The 23,011-nt window shown below is 39.5% G+C and overlaps 1 protein-coding gene and 1 pseudogene across 5 annotated transcripts in view; one reads left to right on the top strand and one right to left on the bottom strand.

Moving 5' to 3' along the window:
• MAP3K3 (mitogen-activated protein kinase kinase kinase 3) overlaps window positions 1–23,011 on the bottom strand; it is a 61,990-nt gene that overhangs the window by 22,621 nt on the left and 16,358 nt on the right. For all 5 annotated transcript variants that reach the window (XM_063080696.1, XM_063080697.1, XM_063080699.1 and 2 more), the window contains 4 exons: window positions 20,671–20,711; window positions 15,510–15,609; window positions 10,281–10,394; window positions 3,248–3,368 (listed from right to left, as the gene is read on the bottom strand). In XM_063080696.1, the coding sequence (XP_062936766.1) occupies window positions 3,248–3,368; window positions 10,281–10,394; window positions 15,510–15,609; window positions 20,671–20,711 (376 nt within the window). The remainder of the gene's footprint in view (window positions 1–3,247; window positions 3,369–10,280; window positions 10,395–15,509; window positions 15,610–20,670; window positions 20,712–23,011) is intronic.
• LOC134365027 (ribosome production factor 1-like) lies at window positions 12,876–13,878 on the top strand (annotated as a pseudogene).

The following is a 23,011-nucleotide window of genomic DNA, read 5'->3' as shown; positions in this document are numbered from 1 at the left end:
ATTTACTACAGTGACTCAGAAATTTTTAAAACACGATGATACATAAGCATACATTCCATAAGCCATCAGAGCAATGACATCACCTTAGGCAAATGACCTCTGGAAAACCCTACTGTACACTTGTGATAGAATGAGTATCATGTCTTAGCATGATTATGAAAACATCTTTGACCTCACAGACCCTCTGAAAGGATATCCAGATGAGAGTCCCCAGACAACAATTCGAGAACCATCAAAATGGCATGTTGTCAGTTTTACCTCTAAAAGTCTCAAATCCACCTGCGCCTTCCTCTCTCCACTAATATCACCAGCCTAATATAAACTTGTTTTCTCTCATCTGGACCACTGCATTAGCCTAATATGGCTCCTTTGGATCCATTCTTTCTCCCTCCAATCTGTTCTCCACACTGTAGCCAGAACAATCTTTTCAAAATATAAATCTGAATATGTAATACCACTCATTCCTCCTCTCTTAAAACCCCTAAATGGATTTTCACTGCTTTCAACATAAGGATTAAAATCTTTATCACGGTCCACAAAGCTCTGCCTCCCTCCCTAGCCTCATCCCCCCTCCCACCCCTTGTTCCCAGCTCTCCAGCAATCAGGTTTCTGTTTCTCAAACAAACCACACTCCCTCATGCCATCAGTCCTCTGCATGTCTAACAGCCTCTGCCTGGAACTCTCTTCCCTGCATCTCCTTTGCCTAACTCCCATTCATGTTTTGGGTAATAGCCTAAGGCTTTCTTGGCCCCAAGATCAGGTCCCACCCCTCAGTTATACACACTTGAAGCAACACACACCTTTCAATCACAGCTTGTAATTATATATCAATCACATTATGACAAGTAAATGTCTGTCTTCCCACGGGTCTCTAAGGCTCACAGGAACAGGGCTCATGTCTTTTTTACTTCCCAAGTTTCCGGCACTTGGTAATTATCTCTTGAACAAGTTAACAAAAATGCAGTTTGATGGGAAAGAGATAAGATAACATGATAAGCATTACAATGGAGATGGGTATAAGGGGCAAATGTTTTCAGTGGCTTCCCACTGCCTACCAAAAAAGGCTAAATATAGTGGAAGCTCCTTAGAGAATAGCCCAGGCATCCTTTCTCAGCCTTCTCTATTCTTCCTCCAAAGGCATTCAGCCAATCTGGACCTGAAGGACAGTGAGCTCTCCACAGGCACAGCTGAAAAGTCCTCTCTCCTCATCCTTGCCTATGGAAATCCTCCACAATCTCTCAAGGTCCAGTTCAAACAGCTTCTCCAGAGAATGCATTTCCCAGGTCATTCCAGCTAGAAATCCTCTCTCCCATTTCTTGGTTATAGAAAGGCTCACAGGCTCTGCCTACTTTTCTTGTCACATCCACCACACCCCCCACATACTCCAAAGCACCTGGGGTTCTTGGAACCTAATACGTAATTTTGTGAATGTGGCTGGCAGGTGCTCTCTCCTGTGCCAGGAACATCTGTCTCCCTTTATGCTCAGTAACTCTTCCTTCATATGTCAGCACTGATGTGAAAGCCCTTCACTCCTGGGCAGATTTGGTTATTGCCTCCTCTGTGCTCCTACCACCCTCACCTTTCCACCATGTGCTCCACTGCAGCATTCATCCCAGCCCAATGGCTGGTACATAACTCTTGCTGAATGAAGGAAGCCAAGATCTAGGTGTTCTGAGAGGCTGTGCTGCCCATTTTCTAGACAAATAGGACCAACTTCAAAGAAATAATATTGCTCTGAATTCTCAGCAGGGAAATAATTTCCACATATGGCTCCCTACAACATGCAAAAAGGATCCAAATGGCCCAGTATTTAGCCACTGCCTCCACACACAAATCACAGGCTCTTGCTTGGGTACAGGAGACTCAATTACTGCCCCTTTCAATCCTCACTGGTTACTGTACAAAGAACAATGCTGTCCCACCCTCATCCCCTCATTCTCTACAAAGACTCTGGAAAAAGAGGCCAAGCCAGCAATTTCCCAGGCTCCAGAGCACCCAGATTCCAGGGCCAGAGATGCTATGGATAGGGTCTCCCTGCTGGGGTGCTGGCTCTCTCTCCTCAACCACCTTACTGAAAACATATCCACCAATTATCCATAGAAATCTGAAATTCATATACAGACTTTCACACTACTAGTGCTTGCTTGGGTTCAGAAATTACTCAGTGAGGCAAAGTCAGTGCCTCAGTAATAAATTTCTCCTACAACTTTCAGGAGGCACATCACTCACAGACAAGCCCCGCAACAGGAACAATGCTCAGATCTCTGCAAGCTCAGCTCAGGATCTTCAGAGAGTAGTCCAGTTTGATGCAATTCTATTTGTATGGATAAGGGCAAACTTGGCTTCCTAGCAGCAGCAGGCATCTCAGCAACATCAGGGCAGCAGGCTCAACATAAATGTTCAATAAGGCCAGATTTCCCTCTTGATACAAATTCCACAATTCGAGAAATGGGCTTTCTCCCTGGACACTAGGAAATGGGATCCAGTGAAATACACAGGCTTGACTTAGACTCCTTTCCTGAGGAGGCTTGGCAGCAGCTACACAGCTTTCTTACTAACTAGCTGATGGTATAAAGTATGTCAACAACCTCCTGTCCTTCCCAGACAACTTAGTTTGACTCTTCAAGAGTTTCACTGGTCAGAATCTTCCTCAAAGCATAAATACTTCTAAAGAATTGTAAGCAAGAGGTTTGAGGTCAAGACTCAAATTTAGACCTGACTCCTAACTTCACAAATCCAATCTTTGGGGTAAGAATGGTCAAAAATGAGTGTTGATAGCCTCTGGAAGTCTTCAAGCAGATGTCTAAAAAGACCACTTTTTCAGCGATGTTTAAAAGGAATTTTTTTTTTTTTTTAAAGATGAACAGTAAGGGGATCTTAACACTTGACTTGGTGTTGTCAGCACCACGCTCAGCCAGTGAGCTAACCGGCCATCCCTATATAGGGATCCTAACCCATGGCCTTGGTGTTATCAGCACTGCACTCACCTGAGTGAGCCACGGGCCGGCCCTACCCTAAAAGAAATTTAATCACACCATTACATCATTATGTTGTAAGCTCCCTAAGGGCCAGGATATTTTCCCAGTCATTTCTCTATCCCACCTCTCCAAATAAAGGCATAGAGAATTACTCTGCACAGAGTAGCAGTCAATAAATATTTGAGATTGTTTAATAAATATTTGTTGATTTTTAAAAATGTGGGCTGATAAAAGAGATGAGAGGGGAAAAAAAGAGGTGAAATACTCACTGACTGAGAGGTGCCTGCTTCTGGACTCGGGAGGCTGGTAGATAGTATTTATATCCCCCGCGGACTGGGAAGCTTTGATCCGCACCTGCCTGGACACCCCTGAGTGGGGAGAGGAACTGGTCTGTAAGAGAAGAAGAAGAAGGCTGAGCTAGATCTTTAAGCAGGCAGGCATACAGAGGCCCCCTTGCCCTTCTCTGGGACTCCCCATACTCTCAGCCACATTCATGCTTTTACCACATAAGCTACCTGGCTTTTCCCCAAATCTCGCTCCTTAAACTGTCTTGGCAAATCATTATTTGTTTGGTGTAGTTTTACAGCTTCAGTGATAAATGAGCACTGAGGCCCGATGCCCCAGTTTACCAGGTAATGACCCAGACACAGGGTAATAACAAGCATTCTGTAATAACCTGCCAAACAGTCAAGAGAGTTGTAAACACCCTCTCATAAAATTCTCCAAAGAGCTTAGGAAGAACTATGGGAAATTATTTCAGCAGCAAGATCATCTGACAAGAGGGGCTCAAAATAGAGAATGAAAAAAAATAAAGAACAGAGAATGAGGGCAGCTTCCCTGCCCAATAAAATTCTGGTTGCTAAATGTGTATTTTATAAAGTAGCTGGATATGCTTTTTCTTCCCCAACCAGAACCACTCCCTGAAAATCAAAGTAAAAAGATCTCAGTTGCTTCAAAGTACCAGGGTTTATATGCATATTATGTCAGGATCATGTTCAACTTGGAAAAGCCATCATAGGTGCCATTCTGCCAGCATTCAAGGACCTCAGATCAGGGCCAGCAGCCTTACTGCATCCATCCCCACTTTTGCACTGACCTAGTCAAGCCACCATGTAAGCCCTAAAGAGAAAACAAAGCAACAAAGGGGGGCATTTGCACTAAGAAAGCTTAAATCAGAATCTTGAAGGTGAGGAAGTGATATCAGGATATGATTACAAATTAAGTGGAGTACAACTGAGAGTGGGAGCTCTGAATTTATAAACAATTTGGGTCAAAGTTTCTACTTGCTTCTCTATCTCCTCTACCTCCCATAAGAAAAAATAAAGTCCAACTTAAACAAATTTTATATCCTGTCCTCCAAGAAAAAGGCTTCCTGCTCTCAGGGGCAAGTTCAGCTGCCAAGCAGCCTCCTCCATGCCAGACTTTATCACACCCAGGGCTGTCTTGACAAACTGTCTTGCTTTAACGGGAAGTCAGAACCAAGGGGGAAGTGAATGTTCTTGCTGAAGCCTCCGATGTGCAATAGCTCTCTGCTGACAGTCAGAAAGGAAAAAACAGTCAAAGCCACATACTGGGGAAGCAGGCTGGTGAATGGCAAGGGAAGGCCACAGCAGCAGTCAGAAAGGGAAGAGCTGCATGAGGAACACCCACGGACACCTGCCTGGATGCAGTGCCTCACACACAGTGAGAATTCAATAAATCTTGGCAACAAAAACTTGAAATGTACCAAAGAACAAACAATCTAAATCCTCAATTTTAAAATCTGAAAGCTGAGACAGGAAAGTAGGTTCAACAGCCATCACAAGCATGAGTTTGTGAAAGGAAAGGTCAAAGTGTGGCAACAGGCTGGAAAGCGGATGAAGGCAATCAGTAAAGGTTTCAGGAGCAGGGCTTCTTATGCTTTAATATGAATCACCTGGGATTTTGTTAAAGTGCAGATTCTGACTCAGGAGGTCTGGGGTGGGGCTCAGAGTCTGCATTTCTAACAAGTTTCCAGGTGATGCTAATGCTGCTGGTACATGGGCCACACTTTGAGTAGCAGGTCTTAGGAGGTAAGTCCTGCTTCAATTTCAGGTAATGTTTCTCAACCCTAGCTGACCATTAGAACTAACTGTGGAGCTTTTGATGCTTCAGACCAATTATAACAGAATCTCTGGGGATGGGGCCCAAGAACTGATATTTTTAAAATTTCCCCAAGTGATTGTAATATTCAGCCAAGTTTTGAAAACCTTGACTTAAGGGGACAAAGAAGAATGGCATGGTAAACAAAAATGATGCTGTGCAAGGATTCAGGGAACCTTGAACAAGACTGAGAAGTGGACAGGAGAGGAAGGAGGAAAGTGGGACTTTACTCAAAAATAAAAAGACTGTCACAGAGTGAAAGGAGAGCCTAAAGGTATGAAGTGTGTAGCTAGCAGAACATTCTAAAGATAGCAAACAGAAGGTGGAGTTTGACCATTCCATGAAAATCTCACTGAAGGATTCTGTGGGTAGCAGTGTGCTGTGGCTGATACAAACAATATGAAAAATTACCAGGGAACCACATGCGTAAAGATTCACAGTGACTGGAAGATAGGAGATTAGCAGAAAAAGAAGTTATTAAAGTTGATACACAAATTATTTCAATAAAAGATTTGGTAATATAACACAAAACGAACAAGTGGATTCAACTATGCAGAGGGGAAAAAGGGAGAGGAATTGCTTTAGTTTGGTACAGGAACATAAGGTAAGAAACGGCATGCCAGGTCTCACCAATAGCATCCTGTCCAGTCCTCTAACTTAATGGTGGTAGCAAGAGATATTTGCACAAAAGACCATAATAGTTATGATAGTTGTGGAAGAATCCATGTAACTTAATTAAAATTTACAGCTTTACCATCCAAAACTTAATTTAAAAACTTTTTCAAATGTCTGAAGCTATACAACTTCAGAATAATACATACCATGGTTATCACCTTTATACAAATTCTTATTTCCTTTTTGTTCTAAGATAACCCCAATATTCAAGGGTTTCACCCAGATTGAGATTAGTTGAATAAATGTGTGTTTTCATTATCCATACTCTTAAATACTTTGAAGACTTTGATTATATATATGTTAAGGCTGTCTTTCTGACTAAAGAGTTCCAAGCTTTTTATACTATTCACATATAAAAGTGACCCTAACCCCCTGAAAATTTTTTCTTCTCCTGGACCTTTCCCAGCTCAGTTATCTTCTAAGCTTCTGGGAAATAGAATGATACAGCATCTCACAAGTTTTCCTCATGAACAGTATACTTTCTGTTTTGCTTCTAATGATATCCAACTGTGGAGGAACCAGGGTGAGGTTTTCCAAGGGCTGCAATAATTCTAAGATCCCTTTCCTGGTTTGTAACTGATAGGTCCTAGACTACAAATCAGAACATCTGGATTCCACACCAGTTCTATCATTTACTGAGCCACCTAGGCAAGTCACTCTAAGTCTCTGTTTCCCCAGGTATAGATGGGTGATAACAGATTATCTGCCCTGGACTGCTTAGAGTTATAAGAATTAAATGAGAGATGAAAACACCTTTTACATGTAAAAAATTATTTTTAAATAGAAGCCAGACAGAAGCTATTCTGCCCAACCAGTTTTATCTTCCAGCACTTGCCCCACTATTTTAGAACTCAAAATAATTACCCTTGATATTTTGAACTTAAATGGTAGGCACGATAGTGTCAAACTCATTGATGGGAAACTTGCGAAGTAGGCAGTATTTGGATGAGATGATTAGAAGTTTACTTTTATCAGAGAGAATCTGATGTAACAAAACAAAGTGGCTGAGTGTACAGTGGAAGATCTGGAAGTAGAAAACCATACGAAGGTCAAGAGCAGAAAGATAAATTTACGAGTTAGATGCACTTATGTTTAGAGAAGAAGTCTTTAACGGGAATAAGCTAAGAATTGATGGTCCAAGCCAGAGGCCTAGGATAGCAAGAACTACTGAAGGAGACAATAAAGTGTCTTCAAATGACAACAGAAACCAAGGATAGAAAGAGGCTCTTCAGACAGAGGCAGTTCTGTGACTACCAAAATGCAGGAGGTGTCAGATAAGAATAATTTGATTCCTAAGACATGGCCTTGGCCAGGGTGAGGTGGAAGGAGCATGACTAATATACTTTGGTGAGGGATGAAGATAGAAGATTAGAAACTGTCACAGAAGGTTCGAAAGAAAAGGAATCCAAAGAGAAGAAAGAAATAGTGCATTTCAAAACAGGAATAAGAAGGGAAGTAAAGGAATGGATAGCAACAAAATGTGGATGAGGCCATTGCTAAAAATGGAGGATACTCAAAATTGGGAAACAAAGTGGCTGAAAGTTAACAGCAGGCGGAGACACAGACTAAGTGATATAGTATCCTGGAGCAGTGTACTTAAAATGTGATCTTTGGTAGAGGTGATGGTTACACAGCATTGTGAATGTAATTCCATGCAACTGTATGCTTAAAAATGGTTAAAATGGCAAATCTCATGTTATATATATTTTACTACAATAAAAAAAAAAAGTGTCATCATTGGGCTGATGAAAGCCCACCAACTGTGGTATACTAGTCCTAAACCAGCTAAGTATAGAAATGGAGAGTAACCCTTTTAAAACTTTACAGCTATTTGGTAGAATGACTTTATGTCTATTGAATCAAATAAAAACTGTGGCTTGTATTTTATATGTTTATAGTTTATTTTTCCATTTCACTTTTCAGTTTTTGTATCTTAAAAAAGAACTAGTCCGTGACAGATTGGAAATTAAAACACAAAACTGATATTTCATCACAGGTAAAGAAGCACTGTTCTAGAGGTGAGGATTCCTGAGCACATACCAATTTTGGATAATGATTCTTCTGTTTACTAAGAAGCCGTTAAGTCCAGCTGAGTAAGTTCCCAAGGAAAGATTTCACCACCACCATTACCACTGTTAGTCTTAAACATAAAGCTTTATAAATCCAAAAAATAGGAGCAGCTTAAGTGTCCCAACAGGAGCAAAAATGGTTATTTTATTAAACTATGTTATATTTACTCAAGGGAATTATGCATCCTTATAAATTATAATTATGAAGATTATGCAACAGAAAACATTCACAACAGTGTTAAATAAAAAAATAATTAGAAAACTGCATGAATACCATGACAATATTTACTTAAAATATGTATACAAATGGCCAAGATTGGAAACGCATATGCAAAAATAAATCAATAAATGTGTTATGGTGATAAGATTATGTAAAATAGCCCTCTTTTTTAAAAACTTGACAAAAACTTACATTGACTTTATTATAATTTTTAAAATATAGGTCCTCAGAAAGAGAGGCATCAATGTGGCATTTATCTTATGCAATGCCAGGAGTGTCAGATCTCAGATGGTCATCTTCCAAACAGCTCTGGGTGTTGTAGCAATACCTGCAGCCACGTGCACCCCCTTAATGGATGGGACTGCTGATGTAAAGAACCAGTTGTCTATAACTTCTCATCAGGGAAGTGTAGGGATCACAATCACAGTCAGGGATGCTAGCTCCCAATCAATCAAATTATTATTTAACCAAACTCCAATTCCAGCTTCTTGTCAGGAAGGGGTTTGCTGAATATGCTCTCTGCTTGACAATTCAAGAAGCACCCACTGTGTTTTGTTAAGTAAATGTGTGGGAAAGGGGTTCCAAAACAATAACATAGTTCCTGCTCTTGGGGAGCTTATAATCTTTTGGGGTAAAGCTTACAAATATTCAACTAGAAGACAATTAATAAAAAAGCTATAAACTAGTGTACAAACTATATCCAACAACTCCAACTAAAGGAATAAGGAATAATCAAAATGGCCTCAGTCAAAAACACTAACCAACTTGTAGCAGGTAAATCAAACTGGATCTGGAAAAAAAAGGTGATAGCCTTGCACTGGCAAAGAGGAAGAAGGAAGAACTGTGGGGCTGCAGGAGTAGGGGGAGTATGCTGAAGAATGTGGAAAGATAAGTTGAAAGCAGGGACAGTTGGTGGTGAACCCTGGGTGCTTGCCTAAATTTGGATCTTACATGATAGGAAACAAGGAAGGGGGCCGGCCCGTGGCTCACTCGGGAGAGTGTGGTGCTGATAACACCAAGGCCACGGGTTCGGATCCCATATAGGGATGGCCGGTTGCTCACTGGCTGAGCGTGGTGCTGACAACACCAAGTCAAGGGTTAAGATCCCCTTACCGGTCATCTTTAAAAAAAAAAAAAAAAAAAAAAAAAGGAAACAAGGAAGGACTATAAGGAGCAAGTGAGTAACTTGAACAGAAAATGAAATAATAAGGTATATATTTTACCTCAGAATACTTTCCAAAACATACTCAGAACAGTGATACATTTGGGATAGAGAAGACCACTGCTCATACACAGGGACACTGCAATAATATTAGAAAACATCTTCTTTATTCTATGGTTTCCTAACTGCATTCTCCTATGCTTCCCCCTAATCACAGGACAGCCCAACCCCCCGTTTCTTTAGAAATGAATGGTCAGCATGAGCCCCAGTCCACCTAAACTCTCTCCTGGTACGGCACATCCATAGTTCTCATGCAGCCATGTCAGCTGTCCACAGTCGGCCGCCTTCAAGCGTAAGGAAAGGAAAGAGTGCCAAGAAACCTTCGGGAACATGCATCTGAAGAAAACTGGTAGAGAAATCAGTGATTAGAAGACAGATCCAGATTGCAAGTGTTCTTGTGAAATGTGGGCCCCCAGGGACCCTTCAGGAGAGGAAACTGCATATGGGATAATTCCCTAGTCCTGACGGTTCCCATAGAGTGACTGCCATTTGGTAAAGCAGCAGCAAAGTTACAAGAGGCCCTTCAGCCCATGGCCTTTTTCCCCATTGAACAGAAGGAAAAATTTGTTTCCTATATGTGCCCTTAAAGAAAGGCAAGGCTGTTGAGGAGTTGTGGGAGTTGGGTTTACAAAGCATGATAGTCTCAAATCCTTAACAGCCTTTGCTAATCAGCACCCCCACACTAATCAAATCTCTCTTGCTGGGATCAAAATCTAACTGAAAGAACATAAATATATAGAGAAAAGAATTTTCTCCTTTATCCTAAAGGGTTCTCCTTCTCCACACATTATAAGCCAAATACCATTAGCTGCAAATTTAACACTGACAGTACGGCTTCTCAGTGAAATCAAATGCTACCGACATAGTAAGTTGCACTTGCGCCCTCACTTTGGCGGTGGCTGAGGAACATAAAATTCTGTCAAGGAAGCAACACAAGGTCCCAAAGGAAAGGAAGCTTTGTCTTCAGCTGCCGGGCCATGACAGGGGCAACTTACATGATTTCTGTCCTGGGACAGCAGCAATATCCTAAGGCTTTTCATGCTTGAGCTTCTATCCAAAATGTCGATTGCTTTATCAAGATCATCTTGGTTTTTCAGCAGAATGGAGAGCTGTGACACAGGACAGAGAAATGGAAATCATAAAATACAAGTCTATCTCAATGCTTCAGTTTGCAAAATAAAAAAAAAAGAAAAATATGTTTGGAAGAAAACAACCTCATTGGATACTATGGGGTCTTAAAAGATCTAGTTGAAACTATAGAGGTATTTTTTTAAGCATACGATTTAATAATTTTTAGTAAACTTACGGAGTTGGGCGACCCTTACCACAATTCAACTTTAAAACATTTCCATCACTCCAAAAAGATCTCTTGTGCTCATTTACAGTCCCTCCCCCTTTCCCACCTCCGGCCCCAGGCAACCACACTAATCTATATCCTGTCTCTACAGATTTGCCTTTTCTGAACATTTCATATAAATGGAATCATACAACTCATATTCAATTCATAAAGACCCACAGTCTTTTGCATCTAGTGTCTTTCACTTAGTTTAATGTTTTTGAGCTCATCCATGCTGTAGCACATCTCAGTACTTATTGAGATATTTTCTGGGAAGAGCTTCCTCTCCAGAAATACCCTTTACCCCAAACCATCAAATCCTAAACAGTTATAGCCCCCATATTTCTTCCCAAATTAAGCAGGAGAATCATGTCCCATCCTATCTCCAATTGTGCTGACATTAACAGAACACACAGAAAAGGCAAAGGAGGGGTAGGGGAAGTGGGTAGAGGATGAAAACTGAAATAAGAACACAAATTTAGACAATATAGCAGGGTTTAATATCTCAATGTTTAAAGGCAAAGTCAATGACCAGAACCTGAAAACTATCTCCTCCATTTTCATTCTACTGAGGTATTAAAGAGAAGGTCCTTGACGATGCAGGTAAGTCTCACTCGTTGTTAAAAGCAGAGCACATTATGAGTACTAAGCATTAAAAAATGCAAAAGTATGCTTTGCCTAGGACCTAGCAAATGTCTAGATCTTATACATGTGTGGCAAATACAAAATCAAGCAAAATTCCAACTAACTTATTCAGTTCCCAATTTATAATACAAGGAGATGAGAACTCTAAATCCTAAGCAGGGAAAAAGCAAGTAGTAAAAACAGTATTTAAATTAAAATCTCAGGGCTGGTCAGTTAGTTTAGTTAGTTACAGTGTGGTGCTGATAACACCAAGGTCCAAGGTTTGATCCCTATACTGGCCAGCCACCAAAAAAAAAAGGAAAAAAAATTTTTTAATCTCAAAACTACTTATGGAGTGGGAGAACGTTTTGCAAATCATCATATTGCAAAAGAATTCCTTCCTGGGTGACATTCATCAAAGTAGGAATAAATAAGGACTGTTGGAGGCAGGGAGATGTCAACTTTAAAAAAACAAACTACAATTTTGCAAATGTATGATAAGAGTCTAGGACACAGAATATATAATGAACTCTTAAAATTCTACAATAAAAAGATAACCCAATTTTTAAAATGGGCAAAGGATTTGAATACAGTTATCCAAAGAAAATATACAAAAGGCCAGTGCACACAAAAAAGATGCTCAACATCATTAGTCATTAGGAAAATACAAATCAAAACCACAATGGCATAGCACTTCACACCTACTAGGATGGCTATAAAAAAAAAAAAGAAAAAGAAAAAGAAAGTGTTGGCAAGGATGGTAAAGGAACTGCAACACTCATATGTTGCTGGTAGGGATGTAAAATGGCGCAGCTGTTATGGAAATGCTGGGCAGTTCCTCAAAAAGTTAAACAGAGTTACCACATGACCCAGCAATTCAACTCCCAGGTATATACCTTAGAGAACTGAAAACATATGTTTACATAAAAACTCATACACAAATGTTCAGAGCAGCATTATCATAATCGCCAAAAAGTGGAAACAACCCAAGTGTCCCTCAACACATGGATACAAAAAACGTGGCATATTGATATAATGGAATATTATTCAGCCATGAAAAGCACTGAAGTACTGATACATGATACAACATGGATGACCCTTGAAAACAAGCTTAATGAAAGAAGCCAGACACAAAAAGCCACATATTACATGATTCCACTTATATGAAATGTTCAGAATAGGAAAGTCCACAGAGACAAAAAATAGATAAGTGGTTGCCAGGAGCTAGGTAGAGGGGAGAAAAGAGTGACTGCTAATGAGTATAGGTTTCTCCTTGGGGTAATGAAATATTGTGGAATTAGATAGTGGTGCTGATTGCACAACTCTGTGAATATACTAAAAAACCACTGAGGTGTACACTTTAAAAGGGTGAATTTTATGGTGGGTAAATTTTTCTCAATTTATCTGTAACTACAAAAATATAAGTAAAACAAAAACCTCAATAGTGTTTTCATTTTGGATTCTCAAATCCTGACAGGGCAGGGTTTAAAGGGCAAAGAAAAGAAAGAAATTGAGGGATTTTAAATAAACAAAAAGGAAAAAAAAAAAAATTAATAAAATGGAAATTAGTCAACCCCTGATCGCCGACATTAGTAGAATACAGAAAGAAATGCATGATCAAAAATAATTAATGAAGAGTGGTGGCAGTAGGAAGAAAAGCCTGAAACAGAAAGGTGCTACAGAAGAACCTCAGGAGGCTGCAGTTGCTGGGGACTGAATGAGAGAAAGCAGGGTCCCACCCCCCAAAGTGGATGTCTTTCCCCCAGCCTTCAGCATTTCACAGATTAAGAACAAATAGTGGCAACACTTAATGTTCACATGGTAGAAAGAGCAGCAGTGGAAGGAAAAGTTAGCAGCTAAGAAAAAGCCTAAAAAAGAAAGAAGCTCTTGGTGATAATGCGAGTATGTAATGAAACCACAGTAAACCCTAATGATGAAGACGTTGCTTATGCTAAAGCTACAGATGAATTTGCTTCTTACTTCAACAGACAAACTTCTCCCAAGATTCTCATCACAACATCAAACAGACCTCATGGGAGAAGAGCAAGACTCTGAACAGCTGTTCACAGTTACACCAAATTCACATGTTTTTTACAGAAGGGGACTGGCTTTGAAAAAAATTATTCCACAGTGCATCTCAAGAGATTTCACAGATCTGATTATTATTAACAAAGAATGTAAAACATCAAACGGATTTCTTTTGATTCACTTGCCAAATGGTCCAACTGCTCATTTTAAAGTGAGCAGTGTTCACCTTTGTAAAGAAATTAAGAGAAGAGGCAAGGACCCCCAGAACATGTGCCTGAAATAATTCTGAATAACCTTATAACATGGCTAGGTCATTTGGTTGGATATATGTTTTCACCTTTTTCCTCATAATCCTCAATTTATCAGAAGGCAGGTCATCACATTCCACAATCAGTGGGATTTTATCTTCTTCACATTTCACAGATATAAATTCAACTGAAAACAAAGTGGGAATTCAAGAACTTGGACCATGTTTTATCTTAAAATTAAGATTTCCTCAGAAAGGAACCTGTGATTCTAAATATGGAGAGTAAGAATGGGTCCATAAGCCTGGGGAAATGGATAAAAGTAGAAAATATTCCACTTATAAAGTACTGAGTGAATAGTACTGGATTTTGCTGAATAGGTCTATCTTGAACTTGGTAAATTTTTTGTGAGAGAACACCCTTTCCAAAATGAGGAAATTAATTTCCTCAATCTTCTTTCACGTCTGGACAAATTTCCAAGTGCCATGAATTGCCACTGCATGTTTATGTAGCAAACACAAATAAAAGTCATTGTAGTGAGGGTTTAGAAGTTGCAATCTAGGTTTCCTAAAACATAATTCTCTTAAAAAATAAAAATTAAAAGACTAATAATAATTATTTATATTTGGCTTCAGAATTAATATCTGCATAAACATTTAAATAAGGGAACATGCGACATCCTGGGCAGTCATTTTGTTGGCAAAAGAGTTTGAAAATGGATTTAGGGACATTTGGAATTCTTAATGGCAATATTAACTGGAAGAGAAAAGAATATTAAATCATCTAGAAAAGTCTTTACTAACTAAAGAACACCTTTAATGTTGATTAGCAAGCTGACCTTAACCTCCCTTCCTTATGCAATCACTGAAGCTTGAGCTGCACTATGTACAATTTTTTAAAGTTTTATGAATTTGACATTTATATTTTGGGGGTTCTTATATTCTATATCTAAAATGTATTAGTTTACATACTTTAAAATATTTGAATCTATTTTATTTATTAACTATAGTTAGTGATTTATTTTCCAAATTTGCTGTATTTCTAAAATTTATCCAAAAACAAAAGATCAGATGGTCTTATTTTAGTAAGCTGGTTGACAATACATCCAACGCAGTTGTCCATTTTGTAGGAAGGGGACCAGGGAGTGTTTAGGCAAAAAATTCAGCACCTGCAGATTTCAGCCCTAAACTATGATGAAATTTTTTAATTGTTCATCAAATCAAATAAAACTACATGGTGAGGATCTGACTCTCAAAGAGCCCTAATGTTGTCCCCTTTCTTGTCTTGCCCCCGTAACTCAATTCCCTCAAGATACACGCTCTTTACCAGGCATAAACAAACTGCCTTTCAGGCTAATGCTAAGTACCATCCTAAGCTGATTGTGACCATTAGTACATTTCTTGAAGTTGAAAAGCAGCCGAGTAACTGACATTCAAAAGAATTTCTTCCTGGGTGATGTTCAAAGTAGTAATAAATAAGGACTGTTGGGGTGGAGTGAGGAGGAGGAAGTTAATGAAATCATTGGAGTAGGTGCTAACTTTCAAAACAAATAAGCTATAATCAGGACTTAAACTCTGAGAGAAGAATCCAACATTTATGACTGATAGAGGATCTACCCACTGGTTTTCGACACCTCCCAATCCCTGCTAAACCCTCTGCCTCTTGTTAAGGCTGTACTAGAAAGAAAAAGATACCTCTACAAAATATATTGGAGACAATATAAACCGTGGCCCTGGTACCATACCTAATTTTGCCATGGACTGTTAGAGCTCCCTGCACTGAATGAGTAGGGAGAATAGAAACAGCTGTATAATCTTCTATGGAGTAAAAACAGAAATCCCAGAGTTGTTGGAATTAAGAAAAGGGGCTCCAAGAAATAAAAACCTGCAGATGATATTAGAGAAACAAACTAAAAAAGGCTCAGTTAAGCAGAGAGAAAAAAGGTAGGCAGCTGTCTCTCTTGTCCCTGCACCATTCATCTACCTTCTCACCTCATTGTTCATGTAATGTAGATCAAGAGGTTGCCCAAATACTGTTGTCACCTTGTGCTCCACATCTTCATATCTCACAGGACGGCTGAATGCTATAATTCTGAAAAGGAACAGGAAGATTGGTTAATTGTATATTTAAAATGTAGGGTTTAGAAAGCAATGGCTAGAGTACATGAGGGTACTTCAAAAAGTTCATGGAAAAGAGTCACACTATCTTTTAAATCTATTTTTCCACAAACTTTTTGAAGTACCCTGTATTTTCCCTTTCTTCTTAACATAGGATTCTCTTTTTTCTTTCACTGTTTGCCTTTCTCTCTATTGCTTCTTTTTCTTCTCTTATCTACCTTTAACTTTTTACCCTTCTTCTGAGCATCTCTCAGGTTTGACAATAGTAGCCACAAGCATAGCTCAGTTCCAACCATTCATTCTACCACTTCAGCTTGGACCTTTCTGCCAATGACGGCATCATAGCAGGCCACTGGATTTAAAAACTATGTTCTGAATACTCTCGTTAGAAAACAAACTAGAAAACCTAGAGACTGGAGCAGCAGTCCTGAAAACATGGTCTCAGCTCCTAAATGATTCAACCCCAGGACTTGAAAGGTCTTTTCCATTGTTCTTAGATGCCACAGGAATCTGAATACTGATTATCCTCAGAACCGAGACTTCCTACTGCAGAGTCACAGGAATTCCCCTTGAGCTGGTGATATGCCTGATCAGTTTTCTCAACCTGTAATATATCTGGGCTTGTAAGTAGTGTTGATATTGTAGCTTTTCTGAAGGGACTCATTAGGTCAGTTCAAAGAACAATTTCTATAAATAAGATACAGTAAGAACTTGTCCAAAGAGGTATTAAAATATGATTTGTAATTAAATATCCCAGCAAAATTAAAAAGTGGTGATAGATGAAACAAGATTGACAAAATGCTCTCAATGCTGAAGCTGGGTGACAGGTCCATGGGAGTTTAGTATAATGTTCTGTTCTGTTCATATGTGTTTGAAATTTTCAAAATAAAAAGTTTTAATGAATATATTAAGTTGAACTACATGAGACTGCTGCTGATCATTTTTGATGTATAAAAATGGCAATTTCTTTTGGATCCAACCCAATACTCTCGAACTTGAATAGAAAAATTAAGCAAAAAGATAAGTGAAACACAAGAGAATATGAGAAAGAAACTCACATACACATATATAAGAAATACAGGATTAAAAAAAAAAATCTTTAAGTGGGGAAGGTCTTCCCAAGCATAACATAAAATACAGAAGACAAAAAGGAAGAAGATAGACTTGACAACAAAAATTTTAACTTCTGATGTCACAATAAACCATCAAAGTTAAAAAACAAATATCAAACTTGGAGAAAATACTTACAAAAAAAAAAAAAAAAAAAAATCAATAAGATAAAGACCAACAACCCAACAGAAAAACAGGCAAAAGATGACACAATTCACAGAAGAGGTTTATTTTTTTTTTTGCAAGTATTTTATGAATGGCTTATAAACACATGAAAGGATGCTCAATGTGATTAGGAAATACATACTAAAACAACGTCCATCTCTTTAGCACACCTGGGCAGGACAAAATGAGGCTAGCGTGGGGTGGAGCAGCAGCCCTCAGCCATGGGCCTCTACACTTCTTCCCTCCTCCAGGCTGACACAAAGAAATGTGTGGTTCTTTCACATCTTCCCTGCTCATCCAGAGTGGGAAGTGGTATAAACAGAGGAAGAAGCAATAAGACACAGGAAAGAGATCTAAGCCACTAGGTTTTAAAATAAAATTTGACCAGATAACTTCTTTTATGTTCTTCCTGTGCCAGGTTGGCTAAAATCAGTGAGCAGCATAAAAACCTTCATCATCTGGAACTGAGGTATTCAATGTGGAAACTACTAGCCACATATGGCTATTTAAATTTAAATTAATTAAATTAAATTAAAAATTGGTTCCTCAGTCTCACTAGCCATATTTCGAGTGCTCACTAGCTACAATATGGCTGGTGGCTACTGTATTGGACAGCACAGATAAAGAATATTTCCATTGTAGCAAACCGTTCTATTGGGCAATGTTGATAGAATATTACTATAAACCATAACCTATCCTTCCACAAAGCCTAACATCTCAGGAAGATAATTCCTCCATAATCTTTCCCTCATTCATCACCACCTTTCATTTTTTGGAAATTATATTGCCAACTATACTGGTTTGTCTCCATTAGGAAATCCATTTCAATCCTTATTTTTTTTTCTGTCAAATCAACAGTCCCAAGCAGCGATACTGTTAGGTTCTACATAGATGCGCTGTCTAGATGGGGGCTTTTGAGAGAATGGCTTTTCTGAAGGCTTTTGAGAGAATGGCTTTCCATTAATTCCTAATAGCAAATCACTCCCCCACCCCCCTGCATCAGGGCCTCAGCAACAGTTCAAAAGGGGCCAGTCTTTCTGGATAAAATCCCAGAAGTCCACTCAGATGTTCCTAGCACACTAATGGAAAAGGATCAGGCTCAGAGGTAAACTCTTCTGCATTTGGCCTGGCAATGAGCCATTCAAAACCCGAAAAAGCAGTCCAAAAGTTTGGTCAAGATCAGAAACCAAGACTTCCAGATTTGGTAAGATCTAAGCTGCTGTCATCACATTGAATAATAGGCATTTTTAGGCCAGTGCCTCAAATAAGGGTCTAACACCCATTACAACCACCTCCATCAGTGTCTTGCCATTAAGATTTTCAAAGGGAAGGAGATCCTAATCCACAATCCTCCTCTTCTATCCTGCTGGAACTAAGTGGGAGGAGGGTCAGGGGTCTGGTCCTCACCCTTCCAAAGCAAAGGGAAAGTTAGCCCACCAGAATGGATACCTGGCATCAATGAATCGGAAAGTCTACTTCTTTCCTCTTTTCTGTAAATTCTAATTCTATAAGGGCCTACATTTAGATAGATACTCCCCATATTCCCCATAAAAAGTAAAGAAAGCCCACAATGACATTCTCTACAAAATCCTAAGACACAAAATACATGACACTAGAGCCGTCTGTCAGAGAGCAGCTTTAATTTGGCTTCCCCACATCAACTTTATAAAGTCCTCAGTTCCACACATAACAGTGAAATGCCATGGCTCATGGCTCCTGAAGACAGCTCCATAAAAAGAGAATGCAGAGTTTCCAAAATATTGATACCAACATTCTGCCACTCAGGGCTTCAAAAGGCCATTCCTGCCTGACCACCTTAAATATTTGTGGTTTCAATCTGGCAGCTTCTCTGAAACCAAATACATACACTTTTCTCAATGTAAGTCTGCTCACTATAACTCTGTACCACTTTGGGAACAGGGAATTCGGGAGAGTGTAACTGCATAATTAGGCTCCAACATAACTGAGCTTTTGATTTCATATCTACTTCTGAAAACTCTGATGCTCTGAGTTTGGCCATCCCTTCAAAACCCAGTCAGGTCAGAAAGTGTAAAAAGCAGCAACAATGAAGTGACAATTTAACTTCCCTGCTACTGGCAGGACACAGGATGAGCAGCTGGGGACAAAGCTCAGAAGACCTTCCTCCCTCCAGGCCTGGAATAGCCCCCTAGAACCTACCTGGAAGCAGCAGGACCCTGGCTCCACTTACCACACTTGCCACAATGTCTCCACCGGGCACCCTCTGACCACTTTGCAGGCTGTGAACATATCTTTTTAAGGAAGGACAGCAGCTCTAGATCTCCTCTGGTGCTAGTTTCAAAGTAGGCTAATAGGTGTCAGCTGCAGAGAACTACCAGAGCTACGTTCGGGGGTACTAAGGTCCTACTGTGGAACTCTTAATGTAGGAAGAACTCATCCTTATGGGTATGGTCTTTGCCTCTCCAAATGCTCAAAGTAAAGGAAAAGGGGGATATCAACATACAGAAAGGCAAAGAGTGGGAAATGAACATCAAAAGGTACACTTACATGCACACACGCACACACAGGGTCCCAAATATCCCATGACCAGAGTTCTGTATGCTTTTTAAATGTTTTTCCTTAAGTAACTTGAGAAATTAAGTGGAGCCACATTTTTCTCCACTGAGAACTTCTGCTTTGGCTTCTTCCCACTACATACACAAAAACAATAATAATAACTAAAATACTGGTGCTGTGGGTTGAATGTCCCCCCCCAAAGCACACTGAAACTTCATTCCCCCTGTTTCAGTGTTAAGAGGGTGGGAAATCCTACTACGGTAATTGAAAGGTGGGGCCTTTAAGAGGTGATTACATTGTGAGGATCATACCCTAATGAATGGATTAATCCACTGATGGTTTAATGGTGGTCATAGGCATAGTTATAATGGCTTTAAAAGGAAAGCAACTGAGAAGCTCCCTCTCTCTAGCTCCTGCCATATTCACCATGTGACACGCTGCTGCTGTGAAGTGTCACCTCCCACCAACAAGGCCCTCATCAGATGTCTTCCCCAGGCTTTGGATTGCCCAGCTCCAAAACTGTAAGAAATGAATTACATTTCTTTATACATTACCCAGTTTCAGGTATTCTGTTATAAGCAATAGGAATGGACTAATACAACTGTCAATGGAGAAAAGGACAGAAGAGTTTTGTAACATTACTTTCACTTCCCTAACGAGGTAAGAGTCAGAAAAACTGACTGAAAAACTCCCCCTTCTATGTTCTCAAAGGATCTGAAATCTTTCACAACTGATGAACTTGGTGCAACTTCCCATGACCTGGAAACATCATGAAGAAACTTCCAATTCACCAACCTGGCCCCTGATGTGGACAAAGCCAGGGCTATTCTACTAGGGATAGAAATGTTACCACCTTTCAGGAGAATCCGGACCTTACTCTAATGCCCACAGGCGGCACACTATCAGTGTGTCTGGTAGCCATGACTCTGAGTAGAGGTAGAGTCCTTATTTCCTCCCCTAGCAAAATGGCAGAACTCCCAGTAGTGGAATGGAGCAGAATAGTAAAACATCAGCAGTTGAAATGGATTCCAGTTCTAAGACCAGAAACAAGGTTAAACTGGTAGGCCAAGACAAGGGTGAACTTTCCCCTTTATGCTCAATCCATCCCATCACCCAGCCAGTGGTCCCACAGGGATTACAAAAGGGGAACAGCTTCCACAAGCTTGATGCTTTCTGAGAACTTGTGCACACATGAATACAACTACCAATCAGAAGGCAGACTTACCGCCTCTCCCCGTTGTGCTCAAACTTGATTCTGACATCACTCTGCCAAAAGAAATGACACACAGGTTAGAGGGTTCTCTGGAATGCGTTACACCTGCCATTCCCAGGTAAGCCTTGGGCAGTCTGTTAGCAAAATTAGGGAAACATGGCTCCTGGTCTAACTTCTCGACCCCGAAAGGCATTCCTTTCCAATGAGTTACAACTTCCAGTTCTAAACTCAGGGGCAAAAAAACTCTTAGGACAAGATCCCTAGGTGGCTGTCCCAGTTCAGTTGCTATGCTCTGACATACCATTTCCAGCTTTATACACTCCCTATTTCTATAACTGGCTCTGAAGTTTCTCCCACCACATCACCTCCTGACCAGAATACCTTTCCTTCTTGGCTGATGTGACTTACCAGAAAACTAAATCTTGCTACTGATACTTCCTAGCTACATTACCACAGACAAATTACTTATCCCCTATGAGTTTTTCTATTTGTAGAGTGGGGCTAAACATACCTTGCAGAGTTCCTCTATGAACAAAATGAGATAATGTTAAGTAAAATACCTGACACACAGTAGACATGCAATAAATGGTTTTTGCTGCCTGCTACTGTAGATACTGCTATCATTGATTTCTCATGGTCCTCCCAAAGCTTCTCCAATGGGGATAGATAGGATCCTGAACAAATTACAATATATACTGTCACCAGCTTTATCTAAAATGACCATCATGGCCTGTAAACTCCGGGACGGCAGGACTCATGTCTACTTTATTTCTATATCCCCAGTGCCAAGCAAAAGGAATGACATATAATATTTTGGCTTAATAATACTTGTTATGTGGATAAGTGAATTAAAGAACAGAACTGAGTGTATATACCAGAAATAAGAGGAAGTAGATGTATCAGAATGTTAAAGAACAAATCAAAGAGGAAGTGGTATTACAAAAGGCCAAACAACTTGAGGGAGTTAAAACAACAGGAAAAGGCAAGAGCTATTATAGAAAGAAAGAAGAGGTATAGAAGAAAAGAAAAGTAAGATTGTCAGGAAACCAGCAAATAATAAGAGATGAGGAGAGAAAGGTTTCATAGTCAATGAACAAAAATTATACTGAGAAAGACAAATCAATAAGAGGGCTTGGAAGAAAGAAGTTGGCTTAAGAGTATCTGAAGATGAGGAACACACAGACAGAGAAGATAACAGAAGAGGGAAAGAGTTTGAAGAGTAGAGTGGGTGCATAAAGGACTCCCTTTTCCCAAGGAATTAGAATTCTCTTCCAGTCCACTGAATTGGAACAGTGGTTCTAATTCACTCTAAAAATTACTGAGGACCCCAAAGAGCTTTTGTTTATGTGGATTATATCTATTGATATTTACCATATTAGAAATTAAAAGTGAGAAAATTTACATTTATTTTATTCATTTAAAAATAGCAACTAACAACTCAAAATGTTAACAAAAATATATTTTTATAAAAAACCACACTTTCCAAAAAAATTTAGCAAGAGAATGCAAATGTTTTTAATGCATGGCCTAAGACAGCTGGATTCTCACAACTGCTTCTGCTTCAATCCGTTGCGATAACATATCACGTAGCCTCTGGAACACTCCACTGTACGTTCTTAAAAGAATGAGGGTGAAAGGGCAAATACCTCAGTAGTATTACAAAAACAGTTTTGACCTCATGGACCCCCAGACCCTCTGAAAGGGTCTTGCAAATCTCCTAGGAGTCACCAGACGATATCTTGAGAATCACTAAATTAGAATACAAGAATAGCATTCTTTAATCCATTATTTTAAAGACAAGGAAACTGAGGCTCCAAGAGCTTAGTGTCCCTGGAAAGTGCATCGTACTAAACAGCAAACAACAAGGCTCCCCTAAGGAATAAAGCCTGTAAATGTGATAACTCTTCAAAATATAGCCGTGACATAGCTTTAATATAACATATGGACCACTTTATCCGTCAATAATGCATAATAGCTAACATTTACTGAGCATTTACTGTGTACTAAAAGCACTGTTCTAAGCAATTACATATATTAGTTAAACTAATCCTCACAACAGGTACTATTATTGTCCCTACTTTACAAAATGAATTATAATGAAGTTAAATAAGTTCTCCCAAGGTAAGGTCACACTGCTCATAAAGGAAGAGTCAGGATTCAAACCCTGGAAGCCTCACTCTGATCTACCAAGCTATGCTACAACTAAGTGTCACACAGGCAGATAAGGTTTATTTTAGTCATAGATGCAGGGTTTCAATGGGAACACTGAAAGAAGGAAACTGTCAAAAGATCTTTTGTGACCCTACTTTTTGGAAATCATGGAGAAAGAGATGGAAAGCTCCCCATATCTGGA

This window comes from Cynocephalus volans, chromosome 16 (genome assembly GCF_027409185.1).
Source record: "Cynocephalus volans isolate mCynVol1 chromosome 16, mCynVol1.pri, whole genome shotgun sequence".
In the NCBI taxonomy this organism is placed as follows: Eukaryota; Metazoa; Chordata; class Mammalia; order Dermoptera; family Cynocephalidae; genus Cynocephalus; species Cynocephalus volans.
Note: the sequence above shows the minus strand (reverse complement) of the source record. Positions and strands in the feature narration are given on the sequence as shown.